The following is a 19,616-nucleotide window of genomic DNA, read 5'->3' as shown; positions in this document are numbered from 1 at the left end:
GGGAGAGGAGCAAATAAGCAGACACTTGTACACTGCGGAGGAAGGATCTAACTCAGTATTCAAGTATCTGGAAGGCTTCCTGGAAGAAACGATATGTAAGCTAAAACCTACAGACTGGAGAAGTGAAGGGCACGGGGGTGTCCTCAGCAGGGGAAGGCACGTGCAAAATCCCGCAGAGAGAGCAGGATGTATTTGTAGAACTGCAGTGTGTCCCTCTGGCACGGCTGGAGCAACAAAGCAAGAAGGGCCATGGGTGGGAGCTACGTCCTAGGCAGATCATGGCAGGCTCTGGGAGCCACGCTGAGGGACTTGGACTTGACTACGGTGCACGTGGGAGGTTAAAAGCAGGAGAGAGGGTAAGTCAGATTTGGACTTTAGAAAGAGAACTGTAGTTGCTGCTTCGGGAGTGACTGCAGGGCGGGTGGCTAGGGCAAGGAGAAGAGGTTGGAGACATGCTATCCAGCATATCCAGGTGGATGGTGCCCCAGACTGACACTGTGGTGGGCAGAGGGAGAGAACCAAATGGAGTTGACTCATTTAAGAAGTTGAGTCAACGGAGGATTTGCTGGGGCGGGGGGGGGGGGGGGGAGTGGTTGAGGACTACAGGATTTCTCACTTGGATAACAAGGAAGCCGGCTATGGGGGATGTGGAGGATGGAGCAGGGGATGCAGGGGACATGTTGGTGCTTTGGCCTTTTGAGCATCTGCAGCCTTTGAGAGATTCATCTGATTGTCTGAGGAAGCTACAGAACAGCTCTTCACTGGGGCCATTTCTAGCTCTCCGAAGGGATCAGCCATCAAGTACTAGCCAACATTTATGCTCATCTAGTCGGTGCCAGGCATTTTACGTACATATGCTCATTTAACCCTTGCAGTAACCCTATGAAGTGATTTTATTATCCCCATTTTGCAGATGAGACAGTGGAAGCTCAGAGAGGTTAGGATGAGCTCCATGGAGCCAGCATCCTGGAAAATCTCCACTCTGATCCATTGCGCAATACCACAGTCCTAAGGATAGATTACATAGCTTGCTGGCCCATTATATTTCCAGATACTGCTAGACATTGTGGACATATTTTACCCATATATAATCATATATATGATTTCTTAAGAAACTGAGGGAGGGAGAGGTTACATTTTGTGAAAGTTAGAAATGAGATTCAAATTACGTAGCTAAGCATACATTGTGTGTGTGTGTGTGTATGTGTGTATGTATATATACATATGTATATATATATATACTTTCCAAACTTTGTTCCTGCTTGACTTTGGAGTGCACGATATGCAGCCTTCCTGTTGCTTCCCTGGCCCCAAGCCATCTTTCCCTCTTGATTACATTCTGCTCAGGTTAACCCAAGGATGATTTATATTCCTTCAGCATGAGCTGGCAGATGGTCAGAGGGAGCCTGGGGTAGAGACTGGGTGCGGGGTGGAGGGTGAAACTATTCTTTGCTAAAATAAGGATGTGGATTCCTGCTCTCCACTGAAATCTGTAGACAGGGTTATTCTGTTCCTTGCTGTCCTCATCCACAGAGAACTGAGATTTGACTGTGTGTAGGACTAGCCCACATGAAGGGGACAGCTACTGCTTTAGTGGCTGAGAGGCGGAGACGCCCTTCATCCCTTCCTTTAATCCTCATCGGTGTCCTTGATAAAGAGGACTTTCCATTGGTAATCACCATTGAGATATTCACCTGGCTAAGAAGAAGTAACTAGTGATTAGTGAGCTCTTCTTTGAGTTGGAATTGGAATTGAATTTGAATTGATCCTCTGGTTAAAGGCATCCTTCATTCATTTCTGCCCTTTTTTTTTTTTAAGATTTTATTTATTTGCTCATCAGAGAGAGAACACACAAGCAGGGGAAACAGCAGGTAGAGGGAGAAGCAGGCTCCCCGATGTGCAAGGAGCCTGATGGGGCACTCCATCCCAGGACCCCGGGATCATGACCTGAGATGAAAGCCAGCTCAGGACTGAGCCACCCAGGCATCCTGGCCCATCCCCCTTATTGGTAACTCACCAAATGCCTTTCCAAGGCATCTACACCTGTGACCAGCACCATCCCTCTCCCATACGCATCCGCAGGGCCTCCTTAGTGACCCACCTCACACAGTTGTGTGTTAGGAGTTAGGATTGGGCAGTGAAGCCTGGAGAGAGTTCATAGGTACAGAAGGCTTGACAAAGGCAAGTGATTGCTTCCCAGTGGGGTCTCCTCTCTCTTCTCGTGGGGAAGCCCACCAGGGCTTGATCCACTGTTGATTTACTTGGTCACTCGACTGCTTCTCCGAATCCAGCCCTCTGTCTCTGGCTCCCTGCCCACCCAGCCTGCTCTGGTTAGCAATGCGAACAGGAATTCTGGAATCAATCACTCAGCAGCTTCACATTTGGGGCAGTTGTTGCCCTCAAGCTGTCCCGACTAGAAAAAGCATCTTTGCTGTGTCCCTGGAGCCAGATTAGCTCCAAAAAGTAGGTACAAACTTGAGATCCTAAGGAGCCTGTAACATTTCAAGAGGTTCTTATTCTATAAAAAGACATGAGACAAGTCCTTTGACCAAACTTGAACTCTGGGCCAAAATGCGTAAGGTTCCCAGCTGTTTGCTCCCTGGAGTTCTATTGTTGTTGCTTCTTCCTAAATAGACTATCTTTTGCTCAATTTACTGAAATCAGTTGTTCATGCAAAGGGAGTTCAGGTGACAAGTGGTTGCTAAAACTAGATCTCTATTTCCTTTTGATACATTTCAGTTCAATACAACCAAAATTTATTGAACATCTACTACTTTTGAGGTGAGTGTCATAGAATTGGGAGTATCAGTGGACAAGAGATTAGCTCCCCTTCCAAGAGCTTCTACAAGCACAGGAGACTGGTGTTACGAAAAAGTGTTACCTGTTCTAGAGGGTCATCTGAGAAGTAATTTTTGAGCAGGTACGATACTATATCTAGTGCTCCAACAAGGAAAAAATAAATAGCCAGGGAATCCTTAGTTATCACAAAGCCAGAGGCTTTAGAATAAAGCCCAGAGCTCATCTGTCACATTCAGTTGTCTCTACTGTCTTGTTATCAGATCGCTTATTTACATTCTGCTAATTTGTTTTTTCCTCCCAGTTCTAATAGTCTGCTTAACTTTAGCACAAGAATAAGGAAAAGCATATGTAGTCGTAACTGTGTTCAATAAATGTTAAAAATAGAACCCTTTCTAAAAAAGTTTTCTAGGAGAGTGTTTGTCAAACTTTCTCAGCTCAACTCACCTAGGAAATGGTGTGTTGTCTCATGAATGAATAAACACATGTGCGCACACAGTCATAGGCCAAACTCAAGTGCTTATTCTTGCCGCAGGCGATGCGACCTGGTGCTTTCTATTAGATTCCATTCTCTTTCATTTAAAAAGAAATTGACGTCATGACTCACTAAATTGCTTTCTTGACTGACGCAAAGCCTGCCGTTTAAAAACGGGGTTCCACCAACGTCAACAGTACTTTTGCACTGAAAGCCTTGCTGTCCCCTGAGGGCAGAGACTACGCCTGCATCATCTCTTCTGATCTCCTTTTCCTCTGATGTTCTCTGCCTTACAACTGAGAGGACATTTTCTCAATCTCCTTTTGGAATTCTCTTAGAAATCACACATGTCTTCTCAAATTCAGTCTGGCAGTTCTTTGAAGTAAATTCAAGCCTTTAGCATGTTCATTTTATTCATTATATTTGTAAAGGCATTTTCTCCCAGTTTGTCATAGCTGTCAGGATAAAAAGGCATAGGTACCCATTTTACCCCTCCCCAAGTGGTGGAGATGCCCACGCACCTGCAAGTAAGTCATTATCTTGGTTCTGTGACACTTGACCAAAGTAGAGGAGTCGTGGAATTTCTTCCGGGCTCTGTCTGCTTGAGTGTGGTCTGTCTCCCTACATTTCCATCTCAGATATGCAGGGTTGAGATGATCTTGTTTTCCTGTGATTTAGTGTCCCTATAGTAACTTCTGTGGGTTTTATATTTTAATACTTAATTTGTATTTAAACCCTGGATCATCTTGTGTCCTTTCTTTCTGTTTTGTTGTTGTTGTTTTTGTTGTTGTTGTTTCCATTTCCTTGGGCGAGGTAGAATCTTTCTGGCCAGACTGCACTGAGGAGTGGAAAGAGCCATGGGCCCGGAGCTGGAGACTTGCCCATAACCCAGGCTCTGCACAAACTCCCTGCAGAAATGCCCCCACTAACCGATGAAATCTCAGGGTCTCCTGCACTTCTCCTCACCCCATTACACTGTGCCAATTGCATGTTTGCTCCTCTGTCCCTCCTTGTGAGCTGAGATCCTTTGATTTCCTATCTCTAGCTTAGCCCAGCATATGGAAGGCACCAGGGGCTCTTTGCAGAATGGAATGGAATTGAGCTGAAAGGCAAAGAGAGACTGAGCAGTGAAGGGCTGCTAGTGCCAGAATAGGGGGTCTGGACTTTCTCTTGTGGGGATGAGGAGTTCAGAGAACATTTCCAACACGAACGACACGAAGATGTGGGTCCCACAAACGCACAGGCGTGGAGGCTAGCTGGAAGATTCAGATGAGCCACGGTGAGAGCCTCTGTATGGTGGTGAAGGGAGATGTGGGGACGAGCTGCAGCCCAGAGATATTAGGGGAGGGAGAAGCTTCTGGCTGGGGTCGGTGAGGGAAGGGAATAGCTTCTGGCAGCTCGTGGACAAGCCGGAGGCCGGAGCAAAGACGGAAGCTTTATTCTACTGAATTCGCTGCGTCATTATGGAACAGATCTAAGTGTGGCTCTCAACTAGTGGAAACTCTTCTCAACTTACGGATGAGCCAGAGTCTGCCCAGTGAAGGGAAGCAGTCTTGGGGAAGACTGATAGGCAGGTCGTGGCTCATCACACACTCTGAATTAACGTATGATCTGCCGTCCTGTCACTATCGAACTAGGACTTACATGTAGATTCTTCTCACATGTACATGTAAAGTTGTAAATGCTCATTTACAGGTGAAATCTTTTTTTTTTTTTTTTTTTTAACGAACACCCCCTTCTCGTGGTTCCTAATTTGGAAGACCCTTTCATCTTTGCTTAGTTAGATTTGTATTCCAGAGGAGGAGGACCTAGCCTAGGATGGTGGCTCTGTGAAGGTGGAGTTAGGATTTGGACATCTGAGGTAGGGCATTCTAGATGGAAAGAATAGTGTGAGCTGAGGCCTGGCAAGGGAGAGTGTGTTGTGTAAGCCCAGGACCAGTACTTGAGTTAGAGTTGAGAGCCCCAAGGGGTAACAGTGGAGCCTGGGGCCAGAGAGGTAGCTCCGAGCTCATCTGTGGACATTTCTAAATGTCAGCATGAGGAACTAGGCTGTGGGGAATCACTGAAGATGATGGGTAAAGTGACACCATTAGAGCTGTGCTTTGTAAAAATTAATGAACTAGACACAGAGCAGGGAGGGAGGGCAGTCAGTGACTCTGGCATGTAGTAGAGATGAGAGGTGGTAAGGTACGGGCAGTAGAAATGGAGATAGAAATAGGGTTGCCAGGTCAGATATAGCACAGCCAGTTAAACTTGGATCTCATATTAATAGGGAATTTTTGACTGAAGTATTTCCCAAAGATGGAATGGGATATACTTACGCTAAAAATAAAAAAGTATACATTTATCTAAACAGGGTGTCTTTTTTTTTTTTTTGCTAATTTTGGCAACCTTTGATGGGAGGGATGTGTTGAAGAGACATTCTGGAAGGGGAGTCTGAACGACTGTACGGAATAGGATGTGGAGAGGAGCCAGAGGGAGTTGTTGAGGGAGGTGATTCTGACATCCCAGTGAGTGGGGAGATGGAGGCACTGGAACAGACAACGCTGAGTCAGGAGGAAGACACAGTGAGAGAGGAAGGTGATGAGCTTGGCTTTGACTTGTTGCATTTAAAGACCAGTGGGGTATCCAAGTGGAAAGCTCAGAAAAGTGGGTCTGGAACCGGGGAAAGAAGCTAGGGCTCAAGACAGAGATTTAGGATTCAGAGGAAGGACTAGGAAATAGGAAAAACAAACCAACAAACAAGACTGGTGCAGAGAGAATATAGGTATCACATTCATTTTACGAAGTGACCAAGTATTTCAGAGCATTTTTTTAAAAAAGGGAGTCTAGGGTGTCTGAAGATACTAGTTAAGCGTCTGCCTTTGGCTCGGGTCATGATCCCAGAGTCCTGGAATTCAGCTCTGCATCGGGCTCCCAGCTCAGTGGGAAGCCTGCTTCTTCCTCTCCCATCACCTCTGTGTGTGTTTTCTCTCTCACTGTGTCTCTCTCTGTCAAATAAATAAATAAAAATCTTTAAAAAGAAAAAGAAATGGGAGTCTACCCATTCAGAATGCTCATGAGGAATTTTAAATGGGATTAGAAACTCTTATGATAAGTAAGAAAATATAATTTTTAAATGCAGTATGATCTCGGTTATGGGGAAGAACACATCTGTAGATAAAAACCCACAAACACCTCTACCCACATGTCATAGTTGATGTTTTTAGTCTGTGAGGCTATAGGTTATTTTTGTTTCCCTTTGTGATATATATATATTTATCTTTCAAGTCTTCTTTAAAAGAGCATATGCTCTTTTCAAAATGAGGGATTTTTTTTTTTAATTTAAAATGGAACTTGAGAAAGTCAGCATTGTTTCATATATTCTTTTGGTTCTTAGGTTATCATTTGAAAGAATAACTTTTTTTTCAGAAAGCAGTCTCAACTGCATTTCTTTTGTTATTTACCAGTCCAGTAAAAAAAAAAAAAAAAGACATTACTTAGTGGGTAGTACCCAACCCCTCCCTGAAATGCTTCTAGAAAAGGGAGATGGCTAGGTGGTGAGGACAGAGTGGCTATCTACCCAGAATTTTGAAAAGATCAACAACTTTATGTAAAACCCTCATTATTTTGGAGATGGAGGAACTAAATCCTTCACAGAGCTGCTTCCCAAGATGCCTGTGAGCTGTAGGGGCTGAGGGAGAGGTCCCCCACTTCCTGTGCTACCATCTTCTGGACTGCCCCTGCCCCCCACTGCCCTGGGGACCTGGCGTAGCTGCTGGTAGAATATGGCCGCAGGGCACCATATAACAATGTCACTTGCTCACGCTCAACCCAAGGGGAGGGGGCTGTGTTTAAGCATCTCAATGCTCCAACCAAGCATTAATCTTCATACAGCTGTTCCATCAACCGAAGCAATTACTTTAAATCCACACTCCCAGGGAGAAGCTAGCCTAGGAATAATCTAGAACTTCCAAAATGCATAACGGTTGTGCCTGGTAATGCACAGGGTACTTGACTGAGGCAGGGTAGAGGTGGGGACCAGGTTCTACTTCTTTAATTCTGTTTTTATGTAAGCAATTAAAAAAAATTGGTTTGTAGTCTCTGAAGACACCGGAAGTTAGCAGAGTCAGTAGAACTTTTTAAAGGAAATTCTTACAACTTTAGTGCCCAGACAGAGGGGAATGGTTAAAAAACTATGGTAAATTGAGGCAGCTGTTATGATAATGATATTAAAAAGTGTTATCGGCATGTGAAATGTTGTAAATATAATGTTAAGTGGGGTGGGGGGGAGAAGCAGAGTCTGTAGCTGTATGTGCTATAACCCCAACTGCATAAAAGGTGACTTGCAAGAAGAAAGATGGGAAGTGTACCAAAATGTTCAGAGTTTTCTAGGTGGCGGCCTGTAGAGCCAATATTTTTTCGTTTCTCACTATATTTCAGTCATTTTCTGCAGCACACACAGAGTCTTTTATAAACAGGAAGGGAAAAAAATCAACTCAATTTGCAATTCTTATCTGCAGTGATCTTGGAAATTATCACCTGCCTTCAGTGAGAGATTTGTGATCTGTTTACTTAGCAGAGACACATTGGGCTAATTTAATTTTACCTAATTGCAGTCGCAAAGAATAGAAGAGCGTCATGATGTTTCCAAGCCATTGCTGTAATGCAACCATTACCGAGTGAGTGCACGTTCACAGAGAGAGGCCAGTGCTGTTTGCTCCTGCTCAGTGTAGTCTCCACAAGGAAGCCTGGTGACCCACCTTTGGCTGAAATTTTTATTCCTTAAAGGAGAGCGCTTGTATGATAGGGTGATTTCTTATCTTTACATCTTCTTTTTAAATTCATCTATAAATTTTCAGCTTATCATTAGCTAGACAGGAGTGAATTATGGGACCGTTTCTGAACAGGTCAGCAAATTCCTTCTTGGGCCAAGCTGACAAGGTAGCTACCTGAGGACACCCGGGTTCTCTGCACTGGGGCTGGGGCCCAATCCTCTCCTCAAAGGTGCCATCCTGAGACATTCTAAGGCTGTAAGGCTCACCTTACAGTGTTCTACTCAGACCCATCTTTTCCTTGATATATTGATTTATTCACTCCATAAACATGCGAGGTATAGTCTGGGGATTGAAGATACATCGGCAAATCAAACAGACACACCTGGGATAGAGTTAATAGCCTCATCCCGGAGACAGATAAACAAACACACAGTTTTATAACATAGTATGCCAAGGGCAATAGGAGTAAGAACAAGGTGCTAAGGAAGCTTATAAGACAGACATCTAATCCATCCTGGCCAAGAGAAATCAAGGAAGGCTTCCTGTCAGAGGTGGTACCTGAGCTGAGAATTGCATGATGAACTGAACTCCACTGGAAGCAGCAGTGGTAGTGGGGTTTGGAATGGGGGATTAAAGAGAAAGTATTCTAAGCAGAGGGGACAGCATTTTCAAAGCCTTTTTTTTTTTTTTTAAAGATTTATATATTTACTTGAGGGAGAGAGAGAGCATGGCTAGGCATGGGGGGGGTGAGGACAGAGAGAGAAGGAGAGAGAGAAAGAAAGAAAATCTCAAACAGATTCCCCACTGAGTGCAGAGCCCGACTCAGAGCTTTATCTCACGACCCTGAGATTATGACCTGAGCATAAATCAAGAGTCACTTAACCAACAGCCACTCAGGTGCCCCGAGTATTTTAAAAGACTCTAAAGCAGAAGAGTGATATTTGTGTTTAGAGAGGTCATCTTGGATGCTGTAAAGAGGATGGATAGCAGGCAAGAAGACCAGAGAGGAGGATGTTGAGAGATGAGTGTGGCTTGAATTGATTTGATATCAGTGGAAATAGAGAAGAGTAGACAAGTTTATGAGATCCTTGAAGGATACAATGATCATAGCTTGGTCTTTTGTTGGATATGGAGATGAGCAAAGGGGAGGGATCAGGAATAACTTGGACAACTTTCACCAGGACAGGGAACTCTGGTGGGTGGGCAGGCTGACCTGGGGGTGGGACCAGTTCCAGTCTGGGATTTGTGGGTTTGAGCTAAGTGAGTGTCCAGTGTGAGGTTCTAGACTCAGAAGAGAGACCTAGGCTAGAGGCATAAACATGGAGACCATCAGGAACCAGGTGGCAGCTGAAGCCAGGTGAGAGGCTGAGAAAAACCCAGAGAGAAGGAAGGGCAAGAGGCAGTAAGGTCTAGAGCAGAGCCCTGAGGAATGCCTTTATAGGGGACAGGTGGAGAAGCCAGTGATGGACTGCCAGCAGGGGGGAGTGGGCTATCACAGAAGACAGGGAATGAGGGAAGGAACACGCCAGTATTTTATGGCGCACTGAGACGTGATGCTGCCAGTTAAATGGTGATATATGGTTGACTGTAAGACACATTCTGATTTCAGAGATAAAAAAATGCTCGACAACTTAAGTATATATTAGAATCAGAGAGCTAGAATAAGTTGAGGACTAAAATATACCTTTTAGATTGATTAGGAACAGAGCTATGATTGACTGTGGTGAGAGTAGTGTTAGCAGGGGCTGGGGGATAGAAGCAAGATTAGAGTAACTTGAGAAATGGGGGAAGGTGGCCATTAGTTCCAGGGTGCTTGATAAATTGCAAAGATCTTTCAGAGTTCTGAACCAAGAGAGAAATAAGTAAGAGAGATACCAGTCAAAATATCACCTCTTTTTTCTGATTAAGCTAATATTGAAGAATATGCTTTGTATCTGCATCCAAAAGGTCTTCCCCATATGGAACCCCGGAATTAGCCTACCCCGGTGAGGGTCTGCCTCACAGATCGTACGACATGGAGGCATGGAAAGAACATGCTTCCCGCAGGCAGGCAGATTCTGAAGAGAGCAAGGGGCTGGCCTACTACGCATGTGCAGGTTCTTCTTCCAAACTCCTCACACAGATGAGGGCCACTGAGAGGCCAAGAGTGTGGTGCGACTGGGATTGCCTTTACAGAAGACGAACATTGGGAGATGGGGGTAAATCACCCCTTAACCCTAAGAGTGTAGAGATGCTGTAAGTACTATTACCCAGACATTGAGTCGTAAAAGAAAGGAGAACAGCCCAGACCAGTAACCTCATTTCCAACCATGCCCCTGTACCCCTCTCGCTGTTCAGAAAAATTACCCATCTCTTCCATGTGTCTCAGGTCTCTTGCCTAGCCGTAGAAGCCCTACTCCATTCTTAGTTTTCACTATGAATTCCCCGTAGCCCTGCCCAAGACAACCTCTGATGTATGTTGTTATTATGTTTTTGTTTTATACTTTGCCGTTACACACCTTTGGTTTGTCTTTCACCATGTAAGCCTCTTGAATGTAGAGACCACGTCTTTTCCGTGTTCTGTGCCCCGTCACCTCTGGAACGCTGCCTGGTCCATGACAGGTGGGGCCAAATTGTTGAACTGGAATGAACTGGGTGCCAAGAGATGGTGAGATGTAACCCCATCTTTGGGAACCCCCAGTCTCATAGCTGTCCAGGAGAGAGAGGCAGGGGCCGTTCCCATCAGAGCCAGTGTGTGACATGACAGTTCCTGGGTTTGACTGACCAGGGATGTGGCAGACCCTCGCCAGTGTCCCATGTCTAGAGGTAGTTTGCTGAAGCGCCTAACAATTGTTCTCCTTTGTACTAACTTCGAAAGAAGACAATTAAAAAAAAAAAAAAGAAAGAAGAAAAGTGTTTCTTAAACATCTCTGAGCTCTCCTACAAAAGCTAAATTAAAGACCAAGCCTCTCTAGAAGGAGATGCCTTTCTGCGAAGTGGGGTGACATGTGTGCCTCTGCCTGGAACCCAGGCCTCCTGAACATCTCCAGGCCCCACTTTCTTTGTTGGCTAAAGAAATCCAATAAAATGTGTTGGCTCAGTACCTAACACCACAGCACACTCAGATAAGACCTGGCACTTAAAGCCGAGGCTTTGTTCCGAGTGGTATATTTTCACAACTTGGACAGGAAAGTGCATCGAGGAGGTCTCCACGCTGTCTGCATTGGATGGGCCTCTCACTGCTCTAAGCTGTAGCAGGTGAAGCAGAGGTCACAGACTTCCAGCAGCATTTATTTTCTCAGTAAGAGCAAAAAAAAAGGGGGAGGAAGGGACTTTGTAGCTTCATTACAAATAAAAGAAGGCAAAATTTACCAGGTGTCAAAATTTCCCTATCTACTCTTTCCCGTGGTCTCAGGTGACCTGAGGGAAGCAGCCATAGATGCATGTGGGAGGGTTAAGGATTCCAAATTAAGCTGGAAAGCCTGGACTTCATCATCTTTGGGGTAAGGGACACGGTGGGTATGTGTGGCAGTGTCCTTGGCTGGAGTCTGGCCTGGTACCCAGTGCACCCTTGGCAGATCCTGCCCACCCTACCCCTGCCCTGGCCTCCAGTCGCTGGTCTGAGAACTGGTTGAGTATCACCAAGGTATTTCACTGAAGTCCTTGGATCTTTGGCTCTGAATGTGCTTCCAGAGCTCCATCATGACGTGAGTGCTGGGCCCTTCTGGTGCATGGAAGCCCACGCCTTTCCCCGCAGCAGGGGGAGAAAGGTGTGGATGGACCTTGCCTACAGCAGAACCCACTGTACTGCCCCACCAGACTGTAGACTCTGGAATTGGCTAGGATGCGGGTTTAGCTGCTCCACCAGAAACCCAAAGTAATAGAAGCTTAGACAAGACAGACACATGTTTTTCTCTCACGCCGCAGCCCAGGTATTAGAGCTGGTATGTCCATTTCATGGTGTTGGGCGCCCTGCTTGCTTCTTGCCTCTGGCTTCATCCTAACTAGGTTGTCACACTGGCCTCCTGGCCTAAGAGCACTCACATCCTTGTTCCAGCCAGGAGGAAGGGAGGAGGGGAGAAGGGCAGAGCAGGACTCCGGAAGTTGTGCACATTCCTTCTGCAACCCTCACCTTAACCAGAACTTGGACAAAGGGCCACAGCTAGGCGCAACGCGGTCTTTATCCCGGTCATCTTTGTGCCCAGCTACAAGTCATCGTCTCCTTGACTAGAAGAGGAGAGAACCGGTTTTGGAGAACATGAGGATTCCTGGGCCATAGCTCCTTAAGGTCAACCCTGACTCTGATTTATCCTTTTTCCCATCACCTAGCATGGTGCCTGACCAAGGTGAATTGGGCAATCATTTAACCTCTCTGGAGCTCACTTTCCTCTCTTTAAAATGGGCCTGATGATCTCTGTGGAATTCACTTCACAGGGCATTAGGAGAATTCTTCTTTCACGGTGTCTCTGATTGACTGAGCACCTACTGTGTTCCAAGCCCAGGGCTAAGGGCTTTCTTCATATTAATTTCATGTAAGCCCCACCACGGCCCTATGAGGTGGGTGTTAGCATCCACATTTCTTAGCTGGGTCAGTTGAGACTAGGAGGGGTTTAGGAAGAGGCCCAGTGCACTGGTTTATCTCTGTATCTAGTATCCGCTGAGTGTCCATCGTGCACCAGAGCCACTGCTGGGATCTAGGGCTTCTGGGGATGGGGGGTGTTTCTAGAGGACAGCGGACACACGTAATGGGAAGATGCTCTGGCCGAGGGCTCAGGGAGGAGGTTGGAGCATGTTTGGAAGCCAGAGCAGAAGTTATCTAGACCAAAGAGCAGGGTGGAGGTCCGTGATGGTGCTGGCAAGGCCCTGAGGGGAGCAGAGAGCCAGACTTGAAGGGACTGTAGGAGTTGCAGTGTGGCCAGAGGGCAGAGTGAACAAAAGAGGGGGCAGGGGCCCCCTCGGGCTCCCAGCAGGGGAGTTCAACCTGTCTGGCCCTGAGGCTTGAGTTGAGGGAGTTCGATAAAGTGCTTGGAAAATGTGCCGTGCCGGGGGCGGCACCAGGGAGGGAGGGCGAGACTTGGCAAGTTCTCTTAGTGTCTTTGCCACGTCTCCGAGGACCAAGGAGGGGACCTAGATGTGACATGCCTGGCTTATGTGATGAATCCAGGAGGTCTGAACCTCCCTTGTTCTCATCCTCATCCTCCTGAACTATACTCCGTCTACTCAGAACTTACCTGGAAATATTTGTCCAGCCCCTATTCTCTGTTGCATAAGCAAAATTATTCCCAGGGCCAGAAGACAGAATGGCCGACCCCCTGAGCCTCTCTCAGTGGTGCCAGGGTCTCTGTGGTCCCATTTTACCACCCTGATGAAGTGAGTGACGAGGCCCCTCTGGTCTTAAAATGGCTTGAGGGCAGAGGACCTCCTGATGCCCCACAGAGGAGGGATAGAGGTGGTATGGTAGGCTGAGGGTACTGACCCCCCGCCCTGCACTCTGTGTCCTGGCACCACTCTCAGCAGCCCCAGTGTGGCCCTAACAACATCTCGAATCCAGGTGAGATGGATTTAAGCAGTGACTGAACAAGTTGGTGTCAACGGCTCACTGTGTAGAGTATGGAAGGCACTTAGGTGAGTTTATAGCTGAGTAAGGAGACTGGGTACTTCCCTCAAAGGATTACAAAATATACTGGCAACACTCATCTCTTCAGGTGAGTGAAGGAACTACAGTCCAAACATGAGATAATGTAGGTACTTCCTTTCCTCCTCTGCAGAGCCCTATGACATGCCTCAGGGCCTTTGTATCTGCTGTTTCCTCTCCCTGGACTCATCTCTGTGCTGTATATTTTTTTGCTGGTTAATTGGAACTCGTCCCTCGGGTCTCAGCTCGGACATCCTTTCTCCCTGAAAGCCTTCCCTCACCCCTTGACTTGAGCCAGACACCCCTCCTGCCTGGTGTTCTGTCATGTTAGAATTACGCACTTACCGCTGAGGTGTTATAGTTTGCTGGGTCTCTGTCTCTCACTATATCATGTCTGTCCTTCCCCTGCTATACCTCAGCTCCTAGGACAGTGCCTGCAGAAAGTTGCACGACTGACTGAATGAGGTGTTTCTCTTTGGTTCTAGAAATGGTTGGTGACTTTAGAAGCAGATAATAACTTCTACTGCAGCCCCCCCCCCGTGAGGGCTCCTTGTACGAGCACACAATAGGGAATAGTGAGGAGAAGCAGCTGGAGATTGCAGTTTTGTTCTTACCCCTCTGGCCTGGCAAACTCACTCAGAGCCCGTCTTTGAATAAAGAGGGCCTTTTCTAAGGGTTCCAATTGTCAGTTTCAGAGCAGAATTGCTTCCCTGTGACTTTTTAGCATTTGGGTAGGTTGTTTGATCCTCCTGGGGTCCCAGTTCCAGCACCTCTAGAATTCACCCTGATCACCCTTCCCAGCCCCCCGCTCCCCCTTCCCATGACCCATCGAGCCCCCACATGTGGGCATTCCTGCCTCTGCCCATCCTTAAGTTGAATTCTCTATAGGGTCTTCTTCTCCTGTGCTCCTTGCAGAGATCTGCCCTCCCTCTCCCTGCGCCACCTCAGCTCTGTGTCCCACCTCCCACCTCTGCCTTATGAATGTTCTTCAGTCCCACGGCTGTACCGCATGGGGTTGTTTATGTCCACTGCACGGTGGAGGTGTGGGACAGACAGCTGCATTGACGTGGGGGCGACAGGGGGAGGAGGATTAATTACCACGGGGATGTTTGCTTGAAGTCTTAATTAGACTGCCTTTCCTTACTTCCCCTCTTCATTCTTTTTTCTTTTCCCCAGCTCAGAACATCCACCTAGAACGTATTTTAGAAACTTGGAACGTTAGGTTTTAACATTCTGCACCCAGCGCCTCAGTGTAATAAATAAATCAATAAGCTGATTGCCTCCAGTAGTTTGATTGCCAAGTGCATTGGAGGAACTTTTGTTCTTCAGTGAGTGATCATTTCATGCTAGGGAACAAGGGATGAATGTGGGTGTAGGGCTTGTCCTGGCCTCGGATTCGTAACCCTGACCTGGGACGTCGTTATTCCCAGAGCTGTGCGTAACTTACAAGCAGCCTGCTCAAAGCTCTGTGTCCTCCCCTTTGACAGTTTCCCCAAGTTCCATGTCATAAATATATTTCTCATTTCCGAGAAGAGGCTTAGGTTTGTTTAGAATCTAACAGGCCCCCTGACACCACACTCTTAAATCTCACTAACAGATCATGTATACCAAAAATGCTGCCTTGACAGGAAGAAAGATCATAGGGTATTCCATTTGGGTGGAAAATCAAATCCAAGTTATAAAAACACTTTGATTTCCTGGACCCTATAGATTAATCATGATTATCTTACCGTGAAATACTTCATATAGTAGTAACTAATCTCTATTTATTGTTTGTGTTTAAGCCTTGGATTGGAAAACTTTCTCCAGTGGACTTGTCATTTCTAAAGATGCTTTTATTAATTTCATGATGTGTTACAAACATAATATGGTTGTCCTTTATTTTATGCAATAGTTTGAATTTCTACAGGTAAATCATATGTTAAACATACATGAGGAATTATTATTTTACTTTCTGGGTTCTTTTCTAATTGGAAAAACTACTCCCAAGTTTGTTTGAGAAGTGTAATGCTCATTCATTAGGTTTTATTTAAATGCAGAACAGTTGACCCTTGAAGAATGTGGGGTTAGCGATGCTGACCCCCGTGCATATCTACATATAACTTTTGAACCCCCAAAACTTAACTACTAATAGCCTATTGTTTATAAGAAGCCTTACTGATAACATCAACAGTAAATTAACATGTGTTTTGTATGTTATATGTAATATAGACTATATTCTTACAACAAAGTTAGCTAGAGAAAAGAAGATGTTATTAAAAAAATCGTTAAGAGGGGCATCTGGGTGGCTCAGTCAGTTAAGCATCTGCTTTCAGCTCAGGTCACAAACCCAGAGTCCTGGGATTGAGCCTGGCCTTGGGCTCCCTGCTCAGCAGGGAGTCTGCTTCTCCCTCTGCCCCTCACCCCACTTGTGCTCTCTCTCTCTCACTCTGACTCTCTCAAATAAAAAAATAATAATAATAGGGTGCCTGGGTGGTTCAGTAGTTAAGCCTCTGCCTTCAGCTCAGGTCGTGATCTCAGGGTCCTGGGATTGAGCCCCACATCGGGCTCTATGCTGAGCAGGGAGCCTGCTTCCCCCTCCTCCTCTGCCTGCCTCTCTGCCTACTTGTGACCTCTCTCTCTCTCTGTGTCAAATAAATAAATAAATAAATCTTAAAAAGATAATAAAGAGTTTTAAAAAATCATAAGGAAGAGAAAACTCATTTACAAAAAAATCTACATGTAAGTGGACCCGCGCAGCTCAAGCCTGTTCGAGAGTCAGCTAGGATCTTAATGAGAATCAGGCAAGATTAGTCATGGTAATCTATGTTCGGTAGCTCTGGCTTTGTCATACTACGTTTCATCAATAGGAGGCTTTAAGATTTGTCAGTGCCTCATGTTCTCACTGACCGATACTCAAAACTCTCAGGAGAGTCCGCCCCTGTTAGAGCCCCTCATCGCTCTTTTCTGTCCCATTCTGTCAGAGCAGGAAGTGGAGTGCCCAGCTCAGGGCTGGGATCCATTTCAATGTTCTAGTGAAGTATTAGCTAACCTACTAAGTAATTTCTCATGGGTGTCTCAGTCCAGAGTTCCATGAGTCTGTGTGTTCTGGTGATCTATTTCTGCATAATAAAGCTCCCTTAAATTTAATGGTGTAAGAAATTGATGCCTGTGTCTCACCATTTCATGGGGTCTTTAGCTCAGTTGGTTGGTTCTGACTTGGGCTTTCTGCATGCGGGGCTGCACGCCGGCGTTGGCCGGGGCTGTGGGCATGTGAAGGCTTGCCTGGGCTGGCTGGCTGACCAGACGGCTCATTTACATGACAGGCAGAGGCTGGCGGTCAGTGGGAGCTCAGCTGGGCTGTCCCCCAGAGCACTGATATGTGACCTCTGGTGTGGTTTGTTCTTCTCAAAGCATGGTACCTGGATTCTAAGAGGGAGCATCCTACAGTAAGTGTTCCAAGAGACCCAGGCAGAAGCTGCAAGGTTTTTTTATGATCTGGTCTCAAAATCCCTGCCACACGCTAGAGAAGGGACTAAGGCAGAGTCCAGATTCAAGGGGAAGGAGATTAGGCTTTGCCTCTTGATGCCTCTTCACCATCTACCACATTATCAAGTAAAAATGAAAGGCATGGAAGGCATTGGAGTTAAGTGTAGGGAGTTACGGAATGCTTCCTGTGTATGAACAAATGGCCAGCCTTCTTGGTTAGAACTCAGTACCAGGGAGCCCACACTGAATGAACCCCTCCCCATGGAAGCTGGTAGCACCCCACAGAGAGAAGCATTCCCAGCCAGTGGCCCCAGCCCTCAAGTGACCAACTCAGAGAGCAGATGATTGAAAAACACCTCGGAGGTGAATTTAGTTAGTGCAGGTTTAAAGACATTGTTCTCTAAAAGCTCCCCCATGCATGATACTGAGTAGTAAAACTGTCTTCATAAATCAGAACTGTACATCACCTCATAAACACAGAGGAAACTCTGGAGAAATGTGTCTGGTACAGTCTATTTCTTGCTCACACTTGGAGGTGCTTGGAGAAGACTATGCGCGTGGAGTACCTTGTATCCTTAGAATGGAGTCTTTGATGTTTGAGAAAAGATCAACCAAGCGTCCAGGCGCTTGGAAGTCTAATCTCTTCTTGGCCCAAATGACGAAAACGCCCACCCTGTTAATCATACTGAGTCAAGGGGACCTGGCTCCCTGCTGGGGAGTGTGACGGGTCTGGGTGCGTGGGACAGCCGCTCTCCAGAGGGTGACGAGGGTTCCTTTCCACCCTCATAGCATTGTTTGTTGCCCCCTGCATACTCCTCTCCGGCTCCCCGTGGATTCAAATTTGTGTTTATCTGTGCTGAAAATTTAGAGGCACGATAAACAACATTTCAAGCTATTTATAACCAGAGGCTGTGCCAGGAATGAATTAGGCTTTGCATTAGACATATGTTAAAATGCTGGACTCGGGGAAAGGTAGGGAGAATATCCCTCGATGTGAAAAGCAGATATGTAGAGGAGGCTGATGGAAGTGGGACCCAGAATACGGTTACATGGAATTAGTGCTCTGTTGGCTTTTTATTTTTTTATTTTTTATTTTTTTTTTAAGATTTTATTTATTTATTTGATGGACAGAGATCACAAGGAGGCAGAGAGACAGGCAGAGAGAGAGAGAGGAGGAAGCAGGCTCCCTGCTGAGCAGAGAGCCTGATGCGGGGCTCAATCCCAGAACCCTGGGATCATGACCTGAGCTGAAGGCAGAGGCTTTCACCCACTGAGCCACCCAGGCGCCCCTCTGTTGGCTTTTTAAATACACCCTTGAGGAATGCCAGATATGGAGTGGCTTGGAGATGCCATGTGGAGGGGCCCATAGTTTTACCCTCCCAGGAAGGCCTTTGGCCGCGGTGAGGAACATGGAAGCAGGTAGAGGGGAAGGGTGAGGAATGAGACACCATGCAAGCCTAAACCCGAGGGCTGTGGACAGAGTATGCAAGAGAATGAACTCTACCCCTAGTGCCTTTTTCCATGTGAATCATCCTAAACAGAGGAGAACTGTCCTGATGTTCAGCTCCCGAAGGAAAGTCCACACCTTCTCCGTACTGTTCGTCTGTCAGTCTGTCCCATGAATGGAGATCCACAGTCCGCCCTGCTTCCTTCCTTCTCTTTTGCCTGCACTTACTGGCAGAACTATTTGGTGCCAGACATGGTGTGATGTGGAGGGAACTCTCACGTTGGGAGTTCCACAATCAACAGAGACACAGACAAATCACGTGATTATAGATTATGATTGGTGTTTTGGGAAAATGGGGGAGCGATAAAGAATAACAGGGGGTTCCCACTTTGGATAGGAGGTCCAGGAGGTAACATGACCCCAATGTCATTGGCTAAACTTTGACATGTATTATATAGTATTTTAAAGTTTCTTTTTTTTTTTTTAAGATTTTATTTATTTATTCGACAGAGAGAGATCACAAGTAGGCAGAGAGGAAGGCAGAGAGAGAGGAGGAAGCAGGCTCCCCGCTGAGCAGAGAGCCCGATGTGGGGCTCAATCCCAGGACCCTGAGATCATGACCTGAGCCGAAGGCAGCGGCTTAACCCACTGAGCCACCCAGGCGCCCTATTTTAAAGTTTCTTAAATTGCATGTTTTTAAGGTTCAAAATAAAACCTGTTTTTGTTTTTTGTTTTTTTCCTTTCCTGAGCCCATGTTGCAGAATGTAAAATGGGAGATGGGGGAGCGAACGGGGATGGCCAGATGCCGTCTGGTTGACACTTTCTTCACCAGAACTTTCTCTCCTTAGGGAAAGGAGACGTGTTTGGAGATGTGTTCTGGAAGGAAGCCACCCTGGCCCAGTCCTGTGCCAACGTTAGGGCCCTGACCTACTGTGACCTGCATGTGATCAAACGAGACGCCTTGCAGAAAGTGCTGGAATTCTACACGGCCTTTTCCCACTCCTTCTCCAGGAACCTCATTCTCACCTACAACTTGAGGAAGAGGGTAAGCTGACAGCT

The 19,616-nt window shown here is 46.4% G+C and overlaps 1 protein-coding gene across 1 annotated transcript in view; it reads left to right on the top strand.

The window, feature by feature from the left end:
* Window positions 1-19,616, top strand: part of KCNH1 (potassium voltage-gated channel subfamily H member 1) — a 368,462-nt gene that overhangs the window by 258,202 nt on the left and 90,644 nt on the right. Inside the window, exon 11 of the mRNA XM_032317554.1 lies at window positions 19,406-19,602. Within this exon, the coding sequence (XP_032173445.1) occupies window positions 19,406-19,602 (197 nt within the window). The remainder of the gene's footprint in view (window positions 1-19,405; window positions 19,603-19,616) is intronic.

Source organism: Mustela erminea, chromosome 17, assembly GCF_009829155.1.
Source record: "Mustela erminea isolate mMusErm1 chromosome 17, mMusErm1.Pri, whole genome shotgun sequence".
Lineage (NCBI taxonomy): Eukaryota > Metazoa > Chordata > Mammalia > Carnivora > Mustelidae > Mustela > Mustela erminea.
This window is presented reverse-complemented; position numbering and strand designations above follow the sequence as displayed.